This window comes from Thamnophis elegans, chromosome 5 (assembly GCF_009769535.1).
Source record: "Thamnophis elegans isolate rThaEle1 chromosome 5, rThaEle1.pri, whole genome shotgun sequence".
NCBI lineage: Eukaryota > Metazoa > Chordata > Lepidosauria > Squamata > Colubridae > Thamnophis > Thamnophis elegans.
Window position 1 is genome coordinate 74,156,313 of NC_045545.1, and position 19,193 is coordinate 74,175,505.

At 40.3% G+C, this 19,193-nt stretch overlaps 1 protein-coding gene across 1 annotated transcript in view; it reads left to right on the plus strand.

The window, feature by feature from the left end:
- SRC (SRC proto-oncogene, non-receptor tyrosine kinase) overlaps positions 1–2,508 on the plus strand; it is a 111,640-nt gene extending 109,132 nt beyond the window's left edge. Inside the window, exon 12 of the mRNA XM_032218245.1 lies at positions 979–2,508. Coding sequence (XP_032074136.1) covers positions 979–1,187 — 209 coding nt within the window. The 3' untranslated portion in view covers positions 1,188–2,508. The remainder of the gene's footprint in view (positions 1–978) is intronic.
- The last annotated feature ends 16,685 nt before the right edge of the window (positions 2,509–19,193 follow it).

A 19,193-nucleotide genomic window follows, 5' to 3' on the forward strand; every position in this document is an offset into this window, starting at 1 on the left:
AATCCATAATTAAGAACCCACACCCTCCAAGGTGCACAGGTAAAAATTAAGGACATGGTGGCTCAGTGGCTAAGACACTGAGCTTCTTCATCAAAAGATCGGCAGTTTGGCGGTTTGAATCCCTAGTGCCGATTAACTGAGTAAGCTCCCGTTACTTGTTCCAGCTTCTGCCAACCTAGCAGTTCGAAAGCATGTAAAAATGCAAGTAGAAAAAATAGGAACTACCTTTGATGGAAAGGTAACAGTGTTCCGTGCGCCTTTGGCATTTAGTCATGCCGGCCCCATGACTATGGAGACATTTTAGAACAGCGCTGGCTCTTTGGTTTTGAAACGGAGATGAGCACCGCCCCCTAGAGTCGGGGACAACTAGCACATATGTGTGATGGGAATCTTTACCTTTACCTTAAGATCCCACCCACTCCAGGGTGCACAGGTAAAAATTAAGCTAGGATGGGGATGGGGGGGGGTGGAGCTGCCGTACTACTTACTTTTGGATAGTTGCATCCAGGCCTCGCACACCTCTGCCCATTTCTTCTGCAGCCAGCTTGGTTTCCTGAAGGCCTCTGTAGCCAATAACAAAGCTTCAGATTGATCCAGAGCTCTGTTATTGGCTACAGAGACCTTCAGGAAAGCCTTGCTGGCCTTACCAGATGAAGAAGTTCCTGAAGGCCTCAGATAGCGAAAAAGAGGTTGGAAGCACCACGTGCCAGTGAGGTGAGCCAGTGGATGAAATCCCCCCCCCCCGAAAATAAGATCTGATGCCTTTTTTAGTGGCAAAAAAATATAAGACGGGGGCTTATTTTCAGGGAAACACGGGTATACTATTTGATTCCAACAAAATAAAAAAGAAGAAAATTGTGAAATAAGGTACAATTTGCAAGTATTTTCACTCCGTACCAATTATATTAAGAATCTCTCTCTCTCTCTCTCTTTTTCTTCTTCTTTTGTCTCTTTCTTTCCCCTTCTCTTGTGTCAAAGGCATGGTGAATCGGGAAGTCCTAGATCAAGTGGAGCGAGGTTATCGGATGCCCTGTCCACCAGAATGCCCAGAATCTCTCCACGATCTGATGTGCCAGTGCTGGAGAAAGGATCCCGAGGAAAGGCCAACCTTTGAATACCTCCAAGCTTTCCTGGAGGATTACTTCACATCCACAGAACCCCAGTATCAGCCAGGAGAAAATCTATAGGTCTGAGGACTGGACCAGTTGCCAGAAGATTTTATGCTGCTCCAATGGCAAATGTGCTCTAGAGAGGAACTTTTGAGTCATACTAGAATCCCTGCTGGAGTATTAGCCAGGGTGTTTTCATCATTCTGGCAATTTGCCCTTCTTATTAAGGATTGCACCAATTTACTTTGTTTGTGGTTAACAAAAGCCTTGATGGATAGTGAGTGAACGAAGTCTCATTTCAATATGAAGTTGGTTGTAGTACAGCAGAGGAGTTTCTGGAACACCAAAACTTTCTGCAAAAAAAAAAAATCAAGAGCCAAGATCCTACTCCTGAAGGTCACTTATTTTCAGGACTGTGTCCTCCATCAAAACCACTCCTGACTATGCTTAGAAGGAATTGCAATCAGGACAATCCTGCATTTGATGCAGGACCGTCCTGCGTCAAAGCACTTGAGTCGTTTCTGATTGAATGCGGATGCTAAGGAAGTATGCCTTTCAGACTCTCGTGGCTTTTGTTCTTCTTTATGGACAAAACCAGCACAATTCCCCTACTTGTACTCAAATATCTGGATCTAGGCTGACTGAATCCAAGAAGGAAAAAAAAGTAGCTCGCTTCTATTGTGGACACTGCACATTTTGTGTGTTTGTAATCCTCTCCTTTTTTTATTTTCAACACCATTTCCTTCTGTGCCACTGTCTATCCAGTCTTGTCCTGTTCGTGGAGGTGCACTTGCCAATCTTAGCCATATAATAGGTGGAACTGGATGTATTGGGTCTGTTTAGAAAAGGTGTTGTTCTTTGCCTTCTGGCTGTAAATGAACTAAAGGACATTCTTGGGAAAACTGTACCCAGCATATAGGACATATAATGTCATAAAGCAAACAACAGTCCCCAAATTGTTCAGGACAGTGAGCTAGATCTTGGACTGGAGGCTTGTCTTCCCATCTAGCCCTTTAATTCAATAGACAGCTGAAGATTATCAGTTTCTTCAGCCCATAAAAAAGTAAAGTGGCAGGATCATAAATCCTTCTTCTCTCTACCCATAATGAACTGCTAAGCTGTTAATACTAGTCTCCTGCCTAGGAAATATTAGTCTTCCACATAGCATTCTATAAATTCTTTAAGCACACACTCAGCTCACATCACTGCCTTTTAATTTTAACCCAGTCTGGGATTCCTCAGTGCCTTGGAAGCATAATTCTGCAGCAGGAAATGGCCTGTTGTGTTTACTATAATACGCATGGTCTAATCACTGCTTCAACGGCCATCCATTTTCTTTACCATGATTTATGATTGAGCAACATACACTGGAAGGACGGAAGTAAAAATACTCAAAATTTAGGAAAACCTATACAATTCAGCAAAATCTGTTATCCCTACCCATTTTCCCTGTTCAGCCATTTTAACTGTCTTCCCAGTTAAGGAATATAATTTCAGTCTCCTGATCCAGAAAACACACTGCAAAATCTATGTGGGCTCCTTTCTGAGTGATCCTTAGTCTTCCTTCCCCAACCCAATGCATTTCGCCTACTTTGGATTAAAAACCCCATCTGCCAGGAAGTGGATGGTGATAATTGTGATCAAAACATATGAAGAGTATTGTCTTTGAGGGAGGCTGCTATAAGAAATCTAAAACCCTGTTCTCTTATTTTATTTTCAATAAAAATTAATAACATTAAAAACTAATGTACTATGTAAAGTTTGGCAAAGGGATCGTGAAGAAATGAATACTTAATCTTTTACTTCTGGAGAGTAAGGTAATTCTTTAATTTTTAAACATTCTTTTAGGGAAAACCCTACAACAATTTAAATAAAATTAAAAGCAGTACAGTAATGAAAATCCTATTAAAGGTCAAATGATTTAGCAAATCTTTGGCTTCTGTATGAAGATATAATGATGGTGCTTGGTAAAAGTCATTTGGTAGGTAGCTCGACAGTTTGATAATGTAGGAAATGTACTGAGAAGGCCCTGTATATATACAGGGATATTGACATACTGGCCCAAACCAATTGTCTGGACCAGTATGCCATCACAAGCAATTTTTTTAAACCTCTGGGGAAAAATAAGTGGAATCTCTTCTATTTAATGTGAAAATAGTTGGAAGGTTTGAAACACTAACATACGTCTCTGTACACGCACACATACAAATATATATAAACACAATTGGATGTTCCTCTGCTTGTTATGAAAATTACAGTACACACAACTGCATTGTACCTATATTGTGGCTATAAGACTCTTTACTTGTGGGTACTCACACTTTACTAGTCTCTTTTTTTTGCTAATTTGTTAACTTTCCCTGACCTCATAAAGACTTTCATATTCAAACATATTTTCGCAGCAGTTTGCATCCGAGTAACAAGATGTAGCTTGCATTTAGATTTGTACATACACAGTAGAAATTGACTTACATCTTTGTTTATAGGCCTATTCCATTCTATTTTTTTAAAAAAATGCATAGGCAGCAAACTGAACATGGTCACTATTTGTAAACCAAGTGTCATAGTGATTTAGCTCAATGGCATTTACCAAGAGGAGAAAAATGAATGGAGCTCCACTTGGCTTGCTACACCATGCCTGTTATATTAGCTAAGAAATCTGCATCCTGGAACAGATGTAAGAACAACAGCTGGCAGGACATTACCTGAGACACTGTCTGGGACCTGGCAGGTATGTTCAGACCCAGTAACAGTAGGGCAAACAGAACTGTACATTCTAGATTCACATTACATGACTTTTCTGTAGGTTAGGCCATGGCCTTAAGCAGAGGCCGAAGAAACGTTTTAAAATAAACCAATTGACTACTACCTTAAACAGGAAAAATTTCATCAGTGGAATGTGAACCAATCCAACTTTTTACTCAAAAATGATCTTATGCTGTAACAACATAAGATAACATAACAACCTAGATTTATAGAAAAAAAAATATTGATGGAAGTCCCTCTAGTTTCTTTTGAAGCAGACATAGTTAGATTCACACTTCAGTGTCCACACTGGCAGAACCACCTGAATAGCAACTTTGTGTAAGCAATATTTATATTGGTTATCACTAAACTGGACAGGTAGTTTTGACTTTCACAAAATGTGTGAGTCATATATTTTGTACTGCTGATCTCATTCTTTAGATTGAGTGCTTTGACAACTGAGATCCCAAGCCTACAGTCCAAGAAACAGCTCTTTCCCTAAATTGGAGGTGGCTTTGGGGCAGCCTTTGGAAACCAAAAGGCAACACATACAATTTTTAAGTGAAAAAAATGCAAAGAAAGCCAGTCCAGCAATCTTTACTGATCTGTCTAGCTAGGTCCAGTGAAGATCTCTGCAAATAATTAAATGCAAGGACTAATAGCAATCCAAGCCATATGTAAACATATCTGCCTTTTGTTGCAACAATTTTGTTGCCAGTGTGGTACAAAAAAACCCTCTTTTGCTGTGCACCAGCTTTGTCTTACTGGGACAATTTCTTACCAATTGTAAGGTAGTCCTTTTGTATATAATCCTTGAGTCAGCCAAGCGAGTGATGCTTGGTGACTTTGGATGTCAGCTTAAGTGCATGTTTCTCCCCCCTCCCAAAAAAGAAGAATGTTTGTTGCAATTGTAATTAACCGGAAAATATTGTCAGCCTGCCATCACTTGATCTTATTTTTCCATGTCTAAGTTTTTGATGTTCTCTGATGTGCCAAAAACAAACAAACAACAACCGCCCTACAATAGCAAAAAACTTTTATTCCATGATGAACTAACCTTCATGACCAATTTATGTCAGGAAAAAAAAATACTTCCAAAAGTTTATATGTCATTTGTTCTAGTCTAAAGTAGATACCTGGCTTGTTTCTTCTTCCATTCTTGTTGATGTCATCTTGTATGTTAGAATGATATGGTGTGTTGCCGGGGGTGGGTGGGTGGGTGGGTGGGGGGTTGTTGTTGGTAGTGTTTGCTTAGAAAGGTCCAAAGTTGAGATCCCACACCTCTGCCTTATGCAGAGAAAAGTGTGTCATTCTCACAACTATGTATTTAGAACATAGAACCTCTATCAGTGCTTCAGTTAATATTCCCAAAGCTTCTTTCTTTTTCTAAGAGATTGTTTTCATCAGAGAACTAGGGAGCATAGCTAAGAAAGCACCAAACATGATTTGAATTGGTGACCAGGTTTCACATGCTTCCTCTTAACTCGGTTTCTAAACTGCTCTTTTTAGGAAAAGGGATCTGAGACAAGGTATAGTTCCTATGGTTTGCACAAGCTCTTTCCCCAAATAGTTCAAAATTAAGTTTTTTTCCCTTATACTGAGTATGTCAATATCCTTTCTAGACAATTGAGCCAAATCTGTTTCTTATGCCAAGGTGGGTACGTACCTCAGGACCTCAAAATAGTCAGTGACTGCAGCAATAGGTATAAACTTTAACAATGGCTTCTCATGGGTAGAACAATGGGAGGGGCCCATGACTGTTCTCTTAGTTACATGCCAAAATGCCTCTCTCCCGCAGAGCGAAACTCCCCTATTTGCATTGTGTTGAGAACAGGGTACAATTTCCTTTCTTGAATATGACCAGGGTATGATGCTGTGTCAAATGATCAAAACTCTTTCTTGCCTTTGTTTGTAATATGCCTTGCCTGTTTTTCTCTATTTGTAATTGCAAAATTCAATTTAACTGTCCCCCCCCCTGCTCCTTTTTGAAATCTCTGATTGATCGATGGGGCATTCTTGTACAATCTCTCATCAAATGAGAAAGCAATTTAATCAGGAATGGAGACTGTGCCTTTCCACATCTCTAAACTTTTTGATTTCTTTCCTTCTCCTTCCAAACAGAAGACATCTTTCCTCCTTCCATCACTGGGACCAGAATGACTTTCTGACTTTAGCCATTTTTCCCCCCAGAATTGTAATGTGCTGACATACATCCTAATTGCCATTTTCCTTTGTTAAAACAAAAGTGTTCGATCTAAAACACTAGCTATGTATTATGAGGTGGTTTGGTTAAAACCGTCTCTGTTGTCTACTGTAGTTCTCTACACATAGGATTGGTTGGGAAGTCAGTTATTTCTAGCAACTCCTACCTACAATCTGAGAAAGTGGGGGCCGGATGATCCAGCTCCAAAATTAACTTCATAAAATCTTTGTTCCATTTCCTCATGTATAATACTGTGGTTAAAAAAAAAGTAGAGCATTTTGTTCATTAGCATTTGTGTCTTCATGTTGTGTGTTCTGGGGTTGGGTGGGCATATTTGGTAAAAGATGGAGCAATTCTTTTAAAGGGGATAATCCTTCTTTCCAAGAAAATCCCACTTGTGTTACTATTGCTGTGTAATTAAATTTGGAGATAAACCTTTTTTGCCAATAAGGAACAACGGTACTGCTTTTTCATGCCAATACCTTTTATATAACATACTTGATTAAAGTCTGCCATCATGGAGAAAGAAACAGCTTCTTAACAAATGTAAAATGGAGCACATATCAACTTCCGAAAACTTTTACTGTGGGCGCCAAAACCAACGTGTGCATGTATGACTGTGTACACGTATAGGTACTAATGTGTAAAATGACCATTTTCCAAATATGTACATTTTTTTTAAGTCAAGTTTTAGGTCAGTTTAAAATGACAGATTTCTTTCCTGATTTTGGTGTAGCAATAATGATGATGAATACTAATTTAAATGAACACCATGCTTAGTCTTGCTTTTCTTCTTTATTAAGGGCAAATTTTTGAAAGAAAGAAATGGCTGCTGGTTCCCTTTTGTAAAATCATCACTTCCTTTATTCATGCATGATGTAGTCTTTGACCCAGAGGCAGGAAACCAGACCCCATCTAAGGATCGGAGCCTGGCTGACCTCTGCAATTAATTCATGAACTGAAGAAAGCATTAAACAAACTTCCTGTGTTGGCTTTGTCATTCCTTATTCGTTCTGCTTTTGAAAAGTCCCATCAAAGAGGAATCTTGGAATGGGCTCTTCTGTTGCATGAAGTTTAAACACGTCTGAATATGGATTTCTTTTGCTATTATATTTTTTTATGAAGACACACACATTTTGTAAAATCTCCGTTACTATGCAGAGAAATGTGATGCTCTCTCTCCTGCCCTTGCCTTTTTAGTGTCTGAAATCTAACTCCTTTTTAAAAATAAAATGTTTTGAAATATTAAAACTTCTAAATGTAGGAAGGTGAAAGTCCTCTTTTAATTCAGTGGTGTACTTCTATTTCTTTTTCACACAGACATAAAAATACAGTTTTGTTGAATAAAAGGAAACGGCACTGTTTAAAAATGAAGAAAGACCACCAAGGGCAGATTTTGTAGTATAGTAATCTTGTATAAACTGTAGGAGATCATATTTTCTTCTAATTGGACAGCAGCTACATTTTGATAAACTCACTATTTTAGCATGTAGCATGATAGCAGTAGTAATAACACTTAGACTTACATACTGCTTCACAGTGCTTTACAGCCCTCTCTAAGCAGTTTACAGAGTCAGCATATTGCCCCCAACAATCTGGATCCTCATTTTACCGGCCTCAGAAGGATGGACGCCTGAGTCAATCTTGAGCAGCTTGGAATTGAACAACTGGTGTGAGCAGTGAGTTAGCCTGTAGTACTGCAATCTAACCAGTGCACCAACAGGGGCCCTCATGATTGTTACTTAATATAGATAGCAATAGCACTTAGACTTATATACCACTTCATAGTGCTTTGCAGCCCTCTCTAAGCAGTTTACAGAGTCAGCATATTACCCCCCAACAATTCTCATTTTATCCACCTTGGAAGGATGGAAGGCTGAGTCAACCTTAAGCCTAGTGAGATTCGATCTGCCAAACTGCTGGCAGCCGGTAATCAGAAGTAGTCTGCAGTACTGCACTCAAACCACTGTGGCTCATAGATACAGATACAGATTAACAGAATTGGAAAGGACCTTGTAGGTCATCTAGTCCAACACACACACAGGAGACTCTACACCGTTTCTGACAAATGGCAGTCCAATCTCTTCTTGAAAGTCTCAAATGATGAAGCTCCCACAACTTCTGAAGGCAACTTCTGTTCCATTGGTTGATTGTTCCCACTAATCTCTGGCATTTAGAAACCATGGTTTATAGCTTAGTTTCATGTGGGAATCCAACCAATGCAAGGCTTAGGAAATATTGTATAATGGTTAAACAAAACATCAGTATATTAAGGTGTGCTGCATATGATTTGTCCCTATCCCTTCTACAGACCTTAATAGATATCCAAAGCAAGCAAAGGTAACATGGGGATGAATTAAGGACAAAACTGTGTCTTAAACTGTATTGAGTTTGAAGACATTGCATCCCAAACCTCTCCATTATAGTTAAATTGACCCCACCCATTCAGGTGCCATCACCTGAGATCTTCAACAGCTAATTTTTTTTTAAATGCAGCATCTGGTTTAAGAAAGTTGTACATTCCTGTCTTAGTATGAATGTGATGAATCAGAGAGTGTCATTTCTTATGTTGTGAAAATAAACACAATGGATATTGCTAAAATGATAAGTCATAGAATTGGAAGAAGTCATTCAAATCACCAAGTCCAAGAATCTTTCTATTTTGTAATCCTAAACTTTAATGTGCTGAAAAGAGTGGTGTAACATGAATAAAATCTGATTCTGATGCAGTGACAAATATACTATTAAAGCCTTATGAGCACATTCTTAAACCGAGGCACTGAAATTCAGTGTAAATTGTTGTCTAGATCAGTGAGTCCTATCTTGCTACATGTAGGGGAGAACTAGTCTTGAGCTCTGAAAATGACCAGTTGCCTGCTTCAGTTTATCTTCCCAGTTTGGCACTCTAGATAATCCATACAAGGTCCCTACTGTGCATCCTCTTTTAACCATTCTCTTTTAACAACCCCATAATCCCTTGCAAGGTAGAGTCTGGGCAACTGAATGGAGTGGAATGTTTACTGGCTGGATGCCCTTCCTGTTGGCAATGTGGAGGGGTTTTTTCAGCAGATGTATTTTCAGTGTGGCCAGAGAAAGAAATGTCTGCTTCTACTTAGGTTAGAACTCACAGCCTCCTGATTGTGAGGCAAGAGCTCCACCTATAGGCCACCGCACCACTCACCTACCTTGAGCTGTACATTTGCATGTTTATTGCTTCTTAGCCCAATTAGGCATTTTTGGAGGTGTTACAACTATTAATCCTGGAAATCTGCCAGCAAGGCAATTGGTCCTGGAAATCTACAGTACTGTATTAGGGGCAGCTATTTTGGAATGATTTATAACACGATATGTGGGATGACAAGTAATACTATGTGTAATTTACTTTTTATAGAAATACTGTTTAAGTGTCTATCTTTATTGCTAGAAAGATCCCACCATTTGAATATTTTTCTTTAATCCAGTCTTCCTGAAAAGGATTGAATACTAGAATATCAAATTGATTTTATCTATTTATTTAATAGCTTGGATCTTCTTCTTCTTCTTCTTCTTCTTCTTCTTCTTCTTCTTCTTCTTCTTCTTCTTCTTCTTCTGGAGGGAGGGAGAGAGAGAGAGAGAGAGAGAGAGAGAGAGAGAGAGAGAGAGAGAGAGAGCGCTACTCATTGTGTGCACAGAAATCATAACATTTTTCTCATTCTTCATACATACTCTTCTGTATAAGTTCTCATTTTTGAAAAGTGTTCAGCCAATCCATCTCTATTCACTGCTTACCTTACGTCAGCCTATTTTGGCTTTTCTGCTTCTCAGGCTAGAAAAAGACTCATTTTTTGCATGTTTAAAACTCTGTACTATATAAAACCACTTACAAAATGAAAGGACTCCTTACTCCTTGTCAGCTTCCGGGAAAGTCTGTAACATATGAACTGATGCCTTCATCACCAGTATATTCTTTTCTACTTGAGAATAAGAGGATTTCTGCTAAGCATAATTTTCTTGAAATCTAAAAAAAAACCTCATCATCTTGGGAAGAAAGTCAAATACAATATTTAAAATTAACTATTTCTTTTTATTAAAAAAGAGAACCTTTTTCAACCACCTAGGAGTAGCTATTATATCCAATACTTTTCTTTGAAGAGCTTCCTACATCAGTCTGTTTATGTTAGTTTTCTAAGCTCAAGTATTCTTCAATTCTATGATTTCAGTGCCCTTGGACAGAAATAGCACTAGCACTTAAGAAGAAGATCTTTTAAAAATAATTTTTGAAAACTCCTGTTTCCTGAACCACCTGAAAATGACACAGACTAGTAAGTAACACCTTTGTTCTAACCTCTGAAAATGACTGCAGGGGTTGCATTGGAAAGATGCAGCTTTGTTTCCAAGGAATACTTAATTCAATGGTGAAAGTAGACTGGTTTCTCTTTGCAAAGGTTTGAGTAGAAGAGCCTATTTATGCATTCACAACTTTTACATTCATTGTTTTCAAACTGGAGAAAGTCCTGAGTAAATTACACTTCTAATTCACGGTTTCATCACAGTTCAAAAAGGTGTTTTTTTTCCTGAAAATGGAGCACAACCAGGGGTGGGTTTCAGCTGATTTGCTCCGGTTTGGGCGAACTGGATGTTAATTTTGCATCTGGTTCATCGAACCAGTTGTTGCAACGACTGTCTGGCCCCTCCCAGGAGTCTCCACACAGCCTGTTCATCATGCCAGGTAAGTACAGGGCCTGCACAGATGCTCAGGGAGAGCGAAAAACAGGCCTCCTGGAAGTCCGGAAACAGGTCTGTTTCTGGCCTCCGGAGGGCTTCCGGAGCCTGAGGGAGGCCGTTTTCACCCTCACAGAGCCTCGAGGAAAGCTTCTGGAGCCTAGGGAGGGTAAAATGCCCTCCTCACCATGGTGCAGGAGGCTGAGTAGGCCACACCCACCATGGCCACACCCACCCAGCAACCAGATAGAGACCCAGTTGCTAACATTTTTCAATCCTACTCCAGAGGTGGTAGTCAGCAGGTACTGACCAGTTTTGGAGAACTGGTAGTGAAAATTTTGAGTAGTTCGGAGAACCGGTAAATACCACCTCCGACTGGTCCCGCCCCCATCTATTCTCTGCCTCCTGAGTCCCAGCTGATTGGGAGGGAATGGGGATTTTGCAGTAACCTTCCCCTGGAGTGGGGAGGGAATGAAGATTTTACAGTATCCTTCCCCTGCCATGCCCACCAAGCCAAGCTACACCCACCAAGGCACACCCACAAAACCGGTAGTAAAATTTGTTGAACCCCACAGTTGATCCCACCCCTGAGCACAACCATTGTAATTTGTGAACCTTTTTGTATTATTTGTGAACCAGTTAACTACAGTATATTCAGCACACCTCTAATAAAACCATAGCTTGACACAATAGATGAACCCCCACCCCCAATTTGGAAATGTTCCCAAGACCAAACAATTCAGGATTGCTGCTTGATGAAAGAGGAGGAAATGACAACCAGCAGCAGGGTGGATGGACTCAGTTACAGGAACAATGCGTGCACCTTTGGGAGGCTTAAAAGAACAGGTTACGGAGAGATCATCGTCATGGAGAAAAATCTATGTGGTTGCCAAGATCGGAAAACAAATTGATGGCAAGCTGATATAAAGATGTAAACAGAGGCACAGAGGTAGAAAAGGCTTTTAAAATAATTAAATTGACATTATGAAAGCATATGCTAACTTCCCATAAGCTAGAGCCACAAAAATAATAAACATCACGTTGAATTCTCATTTAATTCTCTAGTAAGTAAAAAAATTAATTCCTCATCTTTTATTTAAGACAAAAATGGATTTGAACAATCCAAAGAAGGGAACATGCCACCTCTCTGATTAGTGTCACTGTCAAACTGCTGTTAGACAATCTTTTTTTAATATTTAATCAGCACCTGCTTTTTGGTAATTAAATCCCATTATAGGTATTCTTTGATTTACGATCATGACTGGGGCCAAAATTTATGTTGCTAAGTGAGACGTTAAGTGAATTTTGCCCCATGTTATGACCTTCTTTGCCGCAAGTGTTAAGTGAATCACTGCAGTTGTCAAGTCAGTAACATGGCTGTTAGATCAGCCCAGCTTCCCCATTGACTTTGCTTGTCAGAAGGTCTCAAAAGGTGATCATGTGACCCTGGGACATATCAACCATCATAAATATGAGTCAATTACCAAGCATCTGGGACCCAGAAGAAGGGCCTTCTGTGTGGTGGCTCCCTTTCTCTAGAACATCATTCCCCCAGAGGTTAAAATGGCCCCCACTCTAATAATCTTCCAGAAGGCAATGGAGACCTGGTTCTGCCAGTGGGCCTGGGGAATGCAGGGCGAGATGAAGCCCATTAATGGCTCATGTGATGTGTTGTCGCCGGGGTGGGGGGTTATTTTATTATTTTATTATATGATTATCTCTTTTATTAGTTATATTGTTTTTGTATGAGGTTGTTATATTCTTGTAAGCCACCTTGAGTCACCGTGTGCGAATAGGCGGAAATATAAATATCTTAAATAAATAAATCTGAATTTTGATCACATGACCATGGAGACGCTGCAGTGGTCACAAGAGTGAAAAATTGTCATAAGTCACTTTTTCAGAACTGTTGTAACTTTGAATGGTCACTAATCACACTGTGGTAAGTCAAGGACTACCTGTATTTTGTCTCCTGCACTAGGATCAAGAAAGAATAGGCCCTGACCATCTTCTTTGAAAATATGTTTCCCTTTGCCCAGTAAATATCTTGGAACACTAGAAATTCTGCAGCCCTAGCAAAATGTATGCAATCTGTTGTATAAAGTCTGCAAAACAGTTGCCTTTGGCTAGCCTTGCTTAATAAGCAAAACAGTTGCCTTTGGCTTGCTTCATTACTATAGGTGCTACTTCAATACTAGATTTGGCGAGACTTTCTGAATAATATATGTGAAATGCAGTGGTGGGATTCAGCCAGTTCACACCTATTTGGGAGAACTGGTTGTTAACTTTCTAAGCAGTTCGGAGAACTGGTTGTTGGAAGAAATCTCCTTTTCTTTTTTCCCACTTTATAGGGCTAATCCTGTAAGGAAGACAGGAAGGAAACATTCTGGTGTTTTTTGTAGCCTAATCTTTATTGCCCTGCTTACAGAAACTGCCTCTCAGGTTAACCCTTGTTACATTGTAACAGTCTAAAGCGAAGCGCCCATCAACCTGAGTGATGTTCAGTTGGCCACGCCCACATAGTCACATGAGCACCGAGCCACGCCTACCCAGCTGGTAATTAGGGCAGAGAACTGGTTGTTCAATTATTTGAATCCCACCACTGTGTGAATGGCATCAAAACCTGTTTTGAAAAAGAAGGAGGAATACGTTTGAGAGGCAGCTAGCATTTGCCTTTGGTGCTGGGGGAAAAAAAGTGTTTGGTAGGAGAGAGTCTGTAATCTGTTCCAAAATAAAACCAAAGCCTAACAAAGGACTTTGGCAGCTTCTGTCCCTCTTCCCACCATTGCTAAGTAAGAAGCAAATTTTGAGTCACCGGAACCTGAGATTTGGAAAGAGGAATCTTTCACACCCACCCAGGAGGCAGACTTATCCGGCTCAGTGGCAAGAAATAGCACTTATATTGATAGATGAGCCTGGTTCCCCATTAGAGCCAGGAAAACAACTGCCAGACTGATCCACATGGCTGGGATTAATCTTGAATCAACCTGCTTCTACCAGAGAGGAAGAATAAGTTCTGAATTTGACAGATTTTTGTTGCATGATAACAGGAAAATATATCAAATGATGTAAACGCAGCATGCCTTAAAACAGAAGAATATATATATATATATATATATATATATATATATATATATATATATATATATATATATTTATATATATATTATATATATATATATATATATATATATATATATATATATATATATATATATTTATTTATTTATTTATTTACCAGGGAGAACTAATTGTACCTTCAGAGTGAAAACAGAGCATTAAAGTTATAGTGATAAATCTACAAAGTGTTCCGTTTCGTTGGTTACAGTTTCCCTTTTACGTAGCACTGTGTCATGAATATTTTCCTTTTGAATTGTTGTGGAATGCCACACCTGGTTGTTTTCATACCTTCAAACCCCCAAGGATGGGGGTCCAAAGACAGAGTAATACAGTACATTTTGCATTCTCCTTCCCCACCCTTGCCAATCCATGGAATGATGGCTGTGTGAACCTAGAGGGAGGTGGGGCATTGCCAGAAAAACAGCTGGTTGGAGATGCTGTTTCCAGGGCAACGGGATCCAGGGCTAGGAAGCAATGTGCAATTCTCTTTCTCTTGCCCCACAAGCTGTTTCTTAGCAAGTCCCTCGCCTTTTAAGCTATTTCATCTCTTTTATTAATCTTGTCATACCAAAGACAATAAGAGGTATTTCTGCCTAGCCTCTTTGCCTAAAATGGGTAAATAATTATAATTTTTAAGAATGGTTTCCCCCCCTCCCAAAATGGTTTGATCTTTAATAAGGATTAACAATCTAATCTATTGCACACGTCAACTGCAGTCAAGCAAGGAGGAGCCATTTTGATGAAAAATGGAGCCCAAGAATGTGATTAAGTATCTGGAAGTGAGCTGTACAACCCAGATGGGTCAGCAATGGGAAGATTAGAAAGAACAAGCCAATAATAAATCAATTATTCAAGAGAAATTCTCTTCAGAGATTTTGTGGCTTGATATGCACATTCCTGATGTTCAACCCACTTGCTTTTCTAAAAGCAGATCATGCATCATCCTCAGAATTTATGCCAGACTCTTCCACTGTAAGGGACTCACCATTCCAAAGCAGGCCTCCTGCAGGCCTCCTGCCCATTTCCAGAGGCATGGTTCCCACAGGACGTTGTGAGACAGCTAATATTCTAGTGGGAAATTTAGGCAGACTCTTGACAGCATTTCCTCTGAAATTGTAAATTCCAATTGTGCTTCCTAAGATTTTTTTATGTCCTGTAGAAATCAACATGTTATCATGGCTTGGTGCAACTCGTCCATGACTGAGCTTATAGGGCAGTGATGGCTAATCTTTTCCAGAGCGTGTGGCCAAAGTGCAAGTGTGCATGTGTGAGTGCATGTGTGCGTGAAAGCACAGATATTCGCCCAACCCCGAAAATGCAATGAGTGCACAGCTCCTCAACATGCACACCGCATGCATGTGCAGGCCCCCTGCGCATGCATGGCAGAAATCCGACAACCAGCTGGCCAGTAGGAGGCGCGTGCACATACACAGTGCAGCTACACTGCGGCAACAGCTCACGTGCCCACAGAGAGGGCACTGCGTGCCACTTGTGCCACACATGCCCATAGGTTCACCATCATGGTTATAGGGTTTCTGCAACAGCCTTGGAAATAATGATGTATTGGTTTTTTTCCCTTACCACAAAAGAATACTGGGAGATGATGAACAGGAGAAATGTTGGCTGAATCTCCAGTTTTATGTTCCACTATTGGCCAGTCTGTTTCTGCTAAAACAGAGAGAACATTAACCAACGTGACAGAGGTTCATGGTAGCCAGTGGGAAACAAGGGCTTCTGAGGTGGGAGGGAAAATAGGGATTGTGTTGAATTTCCTACATTCTCCTGATCTTACTCGTCCAGCAGCGCGAAAGAACCAAAAGATAAATGTGGCTTCTCCCATCATCCAAGAGTCCCTACACTTTAATCGTATTTCTGAATCGAAGAATAAAATAATTGTGCAGGACATCCTCTATAGCGGGAATACAAAAGTCTTCTGATATGAGAGCTGCAGGTCATGCTATAAAAAGAGATGGTTGAAACCATGACAAAAAAAAAAAACCCACATTAAACAAAGACAATTTGGTGACAAAACCCGGACCGCTCCATGGCTACATTCAAAGCTTTCAGGGGCCACTCGCATTTCTCAGGCTTCTAATAATGTGCCCTCACACAAAACTGTCAGGCTGTCTTATCATCTCAATGAACCTGAAGACACAGATCTTGGAGAGGTTCTGAATTTTAAATACTGTTACCTCTTTAACAGAAGACTAGGTTTATAGTTACAAGTAGACCTTTCTCTGTATGTAGCTTCAAATCAAATGGTGCAACCTTTTTTCCCCCAAACTGATATGAAAGCTGCACTTACTGATCCATATATAATCTTGGAGTGAAAAGCCATTTGAAATTATCTCCACTCTTAGGCACATGCATTTAAGAGAGAGAGAGAGAGGGAGGGAGGGAGGGAGGGGGAGGGAGGGAGGGAGGGAGGGAGAGAGAGAGAGAGAGAGAGAGAGACTGACCGACCTTCACTTGGAATCGTTTTCATCACAGTTAACCTTACTAATCAGGGCTGCTGTTGGATTAATGAGGCAATAAGTAATGACACTTAAAGCCATCAAGCCAATTAATGAAATGCTTAAGTCAAGCAAGAAACATCATACTCAAAGTTAATTAGTTGAATTGTTCTAAGTGCAAGGGCCAAAAATGCAATTTCCTCTGGACCTTAAGCATGTGCATACAACTGCATTATATTTTCTTGCATAGAAAAGCAAGGCAAGTGAGAACAATTACAGTTCTCAAAACTTGACTTTACATAAACATCTTTATGGAATATTAAGGGGAAAAAATCTCCATAGACAAAGGTGGGAGTATCTTCTGTGGACGTATGAAGCCCCTGAGACGGCTCTATCAGAGGTGGTATTCAGCAGATTCTTACCAGTTCTGGAGAACCAGTAGCAGAAATTTTGAGTAGTTTGGAGAATCGGTAAATACCACCTCTGACTGGCCCCACTCCCATCTATTCTCTGCCTCTCGAATCCCAACTGATCAGGAGGGAATGGGGATTTTGCAGTAACCTTCCTCTGGAGTGGGGAGGGAATGGAGATTTTACAGTATCCTTTCTCTGCAATGCCCACCAAGCCAGGCCTACCATGCCACGCCACACCCACCAAGCTACGCCCACAGAACTGTTGTAGAAAAAAACAGGACACGCAAGCCAGCTCTGCAGGGAAGGAATAGTTTATTGTGCAGGCCCAGAGACAAAGGCCTGAACCCCGAATGACATCAGGAAATTCCTTTTTAAAGTCCTTAGCTTTTAGCTAAGCCACCTGCTAGATTTTGGATACACCCCCAAGTTGTGCCCTTGAATTACAGTAAAATTATGTCTACAGGAAGTAATAATATATAGTCAGCTAACAGCCAACATAGCATACATTTGAGGAAGTAAATTGTGTCCTTTCAGACAGCTTTTACAGTCAAGCCAGCAGATATATTAAAATAGAGACTTTTGCTACAGCAGCTTTTATGTGCAGACTTCCTAGAAGCGAACGTTTGCAATTTCTATATATGAACAGCTAAAGCTTAATATCATGAGACCCTAGTTTGGTTCAGGCTTGAGGCCTATTCTGGTTCAGCCTGCTCTCTCAGTACCAGTAGTAAAAAATGTTTAATCCCATTACTGAGCTCTATGGCTGAAAGCCTGCACGAGGGGTCTGCCAAGGGACCCTGGAATTCTTATGAAGATGCTTTTAGCTCTCCTGAGAAAGAGAACTCCTCAAATGTGATAGAAGGTATATTCTGCCATCATCAGGAAATCCTCTTGTACAACTTCCTAAAAGCAAAGTTTCGAACCAACAATAAATCGTATCTCCCTGATATTCTAATTCTCCAGCTGCAACTGTGAAGTATTGCCCCTTATAATGGAAAAGAACCAATCAATGAACAGCCTCTTATGTTTCTATCTTATACCAGGTGAAACAATATGTCCAGTGAAACTAATACTCCAACTAGTAGCAAAACTCTTAGCATGTTTTTTCCCATGGCCAGCTACCTGATTGTTTTTAAAAACTGATCCAGGAGTCATCTCTGTGCAGATATTTGAAGAGACACAATGTAGAGCTCTATATTCCAAAGTTAAAAAATGACTACTGTATTTCCCACAAAATAAGACAGGGTCTTATTTTATTTTGACCCCCGAAATAAGCACTTGACCTTATTTTTGGGGAGGTCTTATTATTTTTGAGGTACAGGAGGCAGTGAAGGTGGTCACCTCATGGCTGCTGCTATTGCAATATTTTTGGGGAGGGCTTATTTAGCGCATGCACTCAAAAGCCCAATTAGGCTTATTATATTATTATGGGAATAGGGATTTTGCAGTATCCTTCCCCTGGAGTAGGGAGGGAATGGAGATTTTGCAGTATCCTCCTTCTGCCACACCCACCAGGCCATACCCACAGAACCAATAGTAAAATAATTTGTTTTAAAATAGTCTGAAAGTACTTCCCCCCCCACCTCATGTTTACAATCCAAGACACTAAAATCTTTGCCTTGTCTTGTTTCTTTCTGCAGGCTCAGCTGCCTCTTAACTCACTATTGCAGCTCTTCTTCCTGTCTCCCAAGGTCAGGTCCACATACTATTACACTAAAGAACAGCATTATTTTTCTAAATCAAGTTTATAATATTTAAGATAATTTTTTCATAACATCTAATATAAATCTTTTATTCATGTAATTGCTTTAAACCACATAGCTTATGAATTTCATCTGGATCTCTCAAGTGTCTTTGGAGAGGATGGCTTTGCTTTGAGTGATAGAATTAACTTCCCTTGATCTAGTCACTCTCCTGTGACTCCCATTTTGAAGCTTGACGAGAATTGTGTGAAAACAAAGCTAGGTGTGAGATCGGGTGCCTGGGATTTATCTGGCCAAGATAGCTGGTAATTTCTGATGATGCTGGTGAGGAGGAGGTCCATCGAGCCAGATTTTCTCCTATGCAAACCCTTGGTCCTGAAAAGTCAAAGGCAAGATGAACAATCATGGTTATTCATCTAGAGCAGCACAAACGTTGATGATAATATCTCACCCCTGAAATTTAAACTTGTGGTTTATAATTTTATATGAAACTGGCCAGTGTCCTTAGGACTAATGGGTTTATATCTGTGTGTGCAAGAGAGAGGGAGAAAGAAAGGGAGGAGGGAAAAGGGAGAGGGAGAGGGAAAAGGAAGGGGAGAGGGAGAAGGAAAGGGAGAGGGAAGGGGAGAGGGAGAAGGAAAGGGAGAGGAAAGGGGAGAGGGAGAAGGAGAAGGAAGGGGAGAGGAAGAAGGAAAGGGAGAGGGAAGGGGGAGAGGGAGAAGGAAAGGGAGAGGGAAGGGGAGAGG